We start from the raw sequence: 5,749 nt of genomic DNA, 5'->3' as shown, positions 1-5,749 counted from the left end.
GTTTTGCCCGGTGAGTGTTTTGCTCGGCGAGTGTTTTGCTTGGTCAGTGTTTTGCACAGTGAGTGCTTTGTGCAGTGAGCGTTTCCATCAATGAGAGGGTCTTCCAATGAAAACAACAATTAAGTAGAAGAAATTAGAATTGTGTAATTCTGTAATACCTTTTGTGGCCCCCAGCCCGTTATATACATTGGCATTGATGTGTGCTAGTAGCACTGACTATGAATACCAAGCAGGGGGTCTGCGCTACCCGCAGACTCTACCCCGGGAGCATACTGTCACGTAACCGTCCTAATGGTGCAGGTCATGACAGAGTTGGTGAACCATGCAGGCTTAGAGAGTTGTTTGCACCTCTACAGTCAGTTAAAGAGCAGTAGAGCGTCACTGAGAGCCTGTCTCGCTGAGAACAGACTTGAACGGATAATTGTTGAGACAACAGGTATGAGGATTGGGCTACAACGAAGCTTGAGCCAAGGCCATCACAGGACTGGCACGTAATCACGTGATATCGACGAACAGGCATCAGCGGCCGGCGGCCGAGTCCGGCAGAAGCCTCTTCGTTCAGCCTCTATAGTATAATGGTTAGTACGCGAGTCTCATAAGCACTTTGTTAGCTGTCTCTAGATCTCAGTTCGATTCTGAGTGGGGGCACGATGAGTTTTTGGCTGTTTTGGTGGTATCTGGGCAGGGACGGCCTGCGCATAGCAGCCTCTCTCCGATCTCGAGCCTCTTAAACCTAATTTAGCAATCCGAGACGTGAGCAGGAGACCAACGACGGCCACCTTTGAGCACGATGAGATTACAGTCTAAGATGCATAAGAAACCTAAAAACGCCTGACCCTAAAGCGCGCTACAACTGCACGAAGCGGAGGACGGCGACGCTCTCGACGTGCGCCGTCTGGGGGAAGAGGTCGAACCCGCGCAGCGACTCGAGGACGTACTTCCACCTTCCCTGGCCGCGCTTCTCGCTCTCAGCGACGAACCATCCCACATCCCTAGCCTGAGTGTGCACGTTGCAAGAGACATAGACGGCCGTGAGGGGGCGGAAGTCGAGGAGCTGCTCGAGGAACGGCTGGTCGCAGCCCTTGCGGGGCGGGTCGATGACGACGCACGAGTGCGAGCCGGCAAAGCCCTGCTCGGCGAGGCCGGCAAAGATCGCCTCGGCCTTGCCGCACAGCCAGGTCGTCTTGTCGCTGAGCCCGTTGAGCTCGGCATTGCGCGTCGCAAAGTTGATGCTGTCCTGCGAGATCTCGACGCCGGCGACACGCTCGAAACACCCACTCAGCGTGATGCCGAACAGACCGCTGCCGCAGTACGTGTCGACCAGGTGCGTGGGGGGACGCACGCCCTCGGGGAAAATCGCCTCCTTGACGTACTCGGTGAGCGGGACGAGGACGCTGTTATTGTTCTGGAAGAAATTGCCCGCACTGAAGGAAAACAGGTAGGGGCCGACGCGCTCGTAGACCGTTTCCTTGTGGTTGGTGACGGCGACGTGCTCCTGCGTCGTGGCGGGGTCGAAGGGGTGGTCCGCATCGGGGAGGGGGTCGGGGGCGACGAGCGAGTCGCGCAGAAGCACAGTCGCGCCGCGCTTGAAGGACAGGATCGTGTCCTTGACGCGCTGCCGCTCCTCGGTCAGCTTGGCGTTCAGCACGGGAGTAGCGATCGGGCACTCCTCGATGTCGAGCACGCCCGGCTTGCCCTTGCGGTCGAAGCCGACATTGGGCCCAGACCACGAGTTGAGCGCCTCCTCTCCGCCCTCGCGGACCGCGCGCGGCGCCGCGTCAAAGTGCGGCGTGATCTTGGTCCTGTATCCCCACTGCTGCGGAGAGGGGATCGTCGGCAGGATTGTCGGCACCTTGTTCGCCGGCAGGGAGGAGAAGCGCTTGTACGCCAGGTCAACGGTGCGCTGCTTGTGCGCCAGCTGGAGGCGGTAGGGCACCGGCTGCAGCTGGCAGCCACCGCACTCGCCAAAGTACTTGCACCCCGGTCCCTCGGGGTTCTGCGACAAGTCACCCTCCCCTCCGCGCAGGGCCGAGGAGTAGGACAGCGTCGCCTCGAGATCGGCGTAGGAGCAAAAGCGGTCGTGCTTGAAGATCTTCGCCTTGATGATATCACCCGGATGCGCGAAGGGTACGACGACGGCCCACTTCTTCCCGTTCTCCTCGTACAGCGACAGCGACTCGCCTGGACGTCAGCTAATCCCATCATCGAGCTGGCTGCTGAGGCCGTGCGCGCCCCGGCACGGGTAGTCACAGTAAAGAACAGGTCAACTCACCACTAACAGTCATAGCCCCGACGTTGAGCTCGACGATGCTGAACCGCTCCAGTCCCTCGGGGGCGGTCCACTCGCTCTCGTCGCCGCGCGCCAGCACCTCCTTCACGTACTCCGGTCCGAGGAAGTCAACGACGTCGTGGTACAGCACGTCGGCCGGCGAGTAGGGATCCGGCAGCGGGCGGCGGTTGCGCTTCCGCTTGCCCTTGCCGGAGGGGTTGACCTTGGGTCCGGGCTTCTTCTGCTGGGCAGCGGTCGAAGTGGATGCTCCGTTCTCGGCGGGAACGGCGCTGACCGGAGCCGGGGCGGCGACCTCTGCCGGAGCGGGGGCGGAGGTGGAGGCTGCGGGGACCGCGACGGAGGCGGGAGCGGCGTCGGTCATCGTTCGGATCGAGCGCGCACTGAGGGGAAGGGGAAGCAAAGAAGGACGGAGGACTTGTGTGAGCGGCAGACGGGCGAGTCGGAACCGCATGCACGAAGAGTAAGGAGAGACGAACGCTGGTGGAGGACTCGGGCGAAATCTTGAAATCGTTGAAATTTCAGTGGCCACCCGGGCCACGTGGCGATTACCGGTGGCGTGAATTGGGCTCATGCGACTCATTACGAAAGCAGATAAGGGCGGATTAGGGAGTGGCTGAGGTGAGGGGTATTGCGAATCGTAATGCCCAATTAGAACGCGTCGCGCGGCATGCTTAGGGTGGAGGGATGTCGCCGCAGAGTTCCCCGCAGGCCGCGTTCCGACGGAGCGAGCTCGGCCGGTGTGGGGTTGATGAGCACGTCGAGGACAGGAATACATGGCATTGCATTGTACGTTACGACACTCTATGTGGGTAGCTCTAGACCTCAGCCTTCCGTCTCCTCCACACCTTTCTCTTCGTCGTCCCCTTCGGATCAGCGAGGAACTCGTATCCCTTCCCGTGCTTGCCCTTCGGAAGCCCCTCGTCTCCATCACTGTCGCTCTCGACGCTGGAGAGATCGCTCTCCTCCGCAGCAAAGATACGGCCGCGGAGCCTCTCCTTTCGCTTTTGCTTCCTGTCATCCTTCCAGCTCTTCAGCTGCGGGTCCATCCCGCTCATAGCCGTCACTTTGAGGCCCACAAAGTTGGCAGCGAGCCATTTGCGCAGTATCGGGAGCAGCTCAACCTGTGGCCGATACGTGCCTGACTCGTTGTCGATCACGAGCTCGTAGTCCCGCGGATCGGTACTGCCGCCTCCGTCAGGGCCCATCAGCGTACGCGTGATGATGGGCTGATTTGATGTGGGATTGGGACCTAAGCGTTCTAATCCCGAGACGATGACTCGGCCCAGTACTGTGCGTGGCCCGTGAGGCCGCTCGACGGTTGAAACAGTCGAAGTGCGCTTCCGATCCAGGAGTGGGTGGGCCGCCTCATCGATGCAGACCGGCACCGGCTCGAGCATGTTCCGCACGTCCTCTTCCTCTTCGCCGTTGGTGTCAACCGAGGTTGCCGATGTCTCGCGCGAGTGAGTCGGGGAGCTGGCGGCTGAGCCATTGGCGCGCCGCCGTGGGCGCACGAAGAACTCGCCGCTGTACGCAACGTACGTGTCCACGTCGGCGTGCATCATGTGTTTTGATAGCAGGTCGATGGCGAACTCGGGCCCTGTCTCCGTGAACCGCATCATGCCGTTGCGCGTGATGACATACGTGAAGATGCGCGCGCCCTTGCCCCAGTGGCACATGTCGAGGAAGCGCCGCGCCATCTCGTACTCCGGATGGCCGCCGCCTTGAGTCTCGACAGACTTCACTGAGCTGCCTGCCACTGATTCCTGGGACTTGGGCACGGACGTCTCTGAGGCAGCGAGCAGCGATGTGGGAGGGAAGGGCTCGGAGAAGCTCGGGCCGGATACAGACGGGTGTCGCGACTCCGGCGCAGGTGGATCAGGTAGGACACCGTACTTGGTCCACTCGTCGAAGTGGTATGTCTGCTTGTGCTGCCGGTGCATGATGTGGTGCATGGCCATGCCGCGAAGTCCTTTGGCCTCAAACATCGGCGCGACGAAGCCCTTGAACGGATAGAAGCGGTGCTTCAGTGCTAGCGGGACGGGACCATGAAGCTGCATCTGGTTTGCGGGGAAACTATTGTTAGTTATGCAACTACCTGACAACTCACTCATAGTGCTCCCGCTCCGAGGCGTCGCCGAGCTGCCCTGGCGTCTTCGTGTTGGTGATACTGCCGACGAGGGGCGAGTAGTGAATCCACCAGTGCGAGTTGATGGTGTACATGCGACCGATGTTGCGCTTCGTGCGTCCGAGCACGCGCACGCTGACGGCGAGGGAGGCTCCCTGCCGCGCCTCCCGATCGAAGGCGCCGACGACAGCCTTAATGCCGAGCGCAACGGGGTCCGCCCCGCTCTTGCTCAGCTTGTACGACATCCACTCACTCGAGCTGTGGTCGTTCAGAATGAGCGGGATGAAGGCGGTCCCAAGCAAATCGTCTTTCTCCTTCCAGCTGTCCTCGTCGTAAACCCGAGCCTCGATTAGAGCATTGCTCGGCACGCCGGCGACGATCCACTCGCTCTCCCACTCCGGGTTCAGGCTGCGCTGCACCGTACATGTTCGGAAACGGAGGGGCGGGTCACCCTCAGTCATGCCCTCGACGCCATCGGACTCTGCCGAGGTTGTCCGGAGGAAGTCCCGGGTGAAGCTCGCCCGGCGAGGGGAGGGCGCCGATGGCGGCGCGAGCTCGCGTCCAAAGCTAGCTCGCCGCGGGGAAGATGACGGCGGGGCGAGGTCTGGCGTGAACGACTTTCTCCTCGGCGAGCTCGACAATGAGAGCTTGGAGAGTGAGAACGACGAATCCTCTTCAGCTTCCTGTGACGTCGGAGGCGCAGGTCGGATCTCGGCGCTGATAAAGGGATCAGAGCTGCGAGAGGGAAGGTCTGCGATGGGGAGCGAGTAGGCGCGGTGGAACACGATCTTGACCGTGTACAGTGGTGGAGAGGTTTCGATAGCCATGCTGCTGTCGTCTGTCGTGAGGGGAGCCGTGGGGTCGATCTGGCGATCGAAGGGTGACGGAACCGTGCTTGGAGGCTGGGGTCAGCTACAGCGGCAGTTGCTTCCCTCTCCAGCTTACAGAATAACAAAAGTCGAGGTCAAGGTAGGAGCAGTTGGGTGTGAAAGTCGGACAAATGACTGTTGTTATGATATGTCAAGCGGGTCACAGGTGGTGAGGATGGGATGTGAGAAGAAGGAAGAGTCGACAGGGCGACAGTCGACGTCGATCTGTGTTTAAGGCGTCGATGCCCCAGCGTCACTCGCGCAGTGCATGGCTAGCCTGGCTGCGGCATGCGGCATTGCGGCACGGACGGCGCCCGTACAGAGCATGGTGATAGGGTGACGCACTGCATTGTAGTGCTGCAGAGCGGTAAAACAGTCGAACCAGCGGCAATCTGGGGGAACTGGCGGACAAGCACAGACGGCGGCGGGGCTGTTACGCAGGCGTTATCAGCATCGCCTTCGGGT

General features: G+C 60.8%; 3 protein-coding genes and 1 non-coding gene across 4 annotated transcripts; 1 reads left to right on the top strand and 3 right to left on the bottom strand.

The window, feature by feature from the left end:
- Positions 1-561: 561 nt before the first annotated feature.
- A1Q1_t339 lies at positions 562-648 on the top strand. Its single transcript has one exon. It is a non-coding gene; the product is annotated as a tRNA-Met (tRNA).
- A 199-nt stretch (positions 649-847) lies between these two features.
- On the bottom strand, positions 848-2,741 carry A1Q1_06621 (tRNA methyltransferase; the record flags this gene model as incomplete). Its single annotated transcript, XM_014320771.1, has 2 exons — positions 848-2,181; positions 2,273-2,741. 2 exons carry the CDS (start codon positions 2,739-2,741, stop codon positions 848-850), a joined length of 1,803 nt encoding a protein of 600 aa, XP_014176246.1.
- Positions 2,742-3,105: 364 nt separating this feature from the next.
- Positions 3,106-4,347, bottom strand: A1Q1_06620 (uncharacterized protein; the record flags this gene model as incomplete). Its single annotated transcript, XM_014320770.1, has 1 exon — positions 3,106-4,347. One exon carries the CDS (start codon positions 4,345-4,347, stop codon positions 3,106-3,108), a length of 1,242 nt encoding a protein of 413 aa, XP_014176245.1.
- Positions 4,348-4,393: 46 nt separating this feature from the next.
- A1Q1_06619 (uncharacterized protein) lies at positions 4,394-5,242 on the bottom strand (the record flags this gene model as incomplete). Its single annotated transcript, XM_014320769.1, has 1 exon — positions 4,394-5,242. The coding sequence occupies one exon, from the start codon at positions 5,240-5,242 to the stop codon at positions 4,394-4,396; it is 849 nt and encodes a 282-aa protein (XP_014176244.1).
- Between the last annotated feature and the right edge of the window lie 507 nt (positions 5,243-5,749).

Source organism: Trichosporon asahii, assembly GCF_000293215.1.
Source record: "Trichosporon asahii var. asahii CBS 2479 unplaced genomic scaffold scaffold00077, whole genome shotgun sequence".
Lineage (NCBI taxonomy): Eukaryota > Fungi > Basidiomycota > Tremellomycetes > Trichosporonales > Trichosporonaceae > Trichosporon > Trichosporon asahii.
Note: the sequence above shows the minus strand (reverse complement) of the source record. Positions and strands in the feature narration are given on the sequence as shown.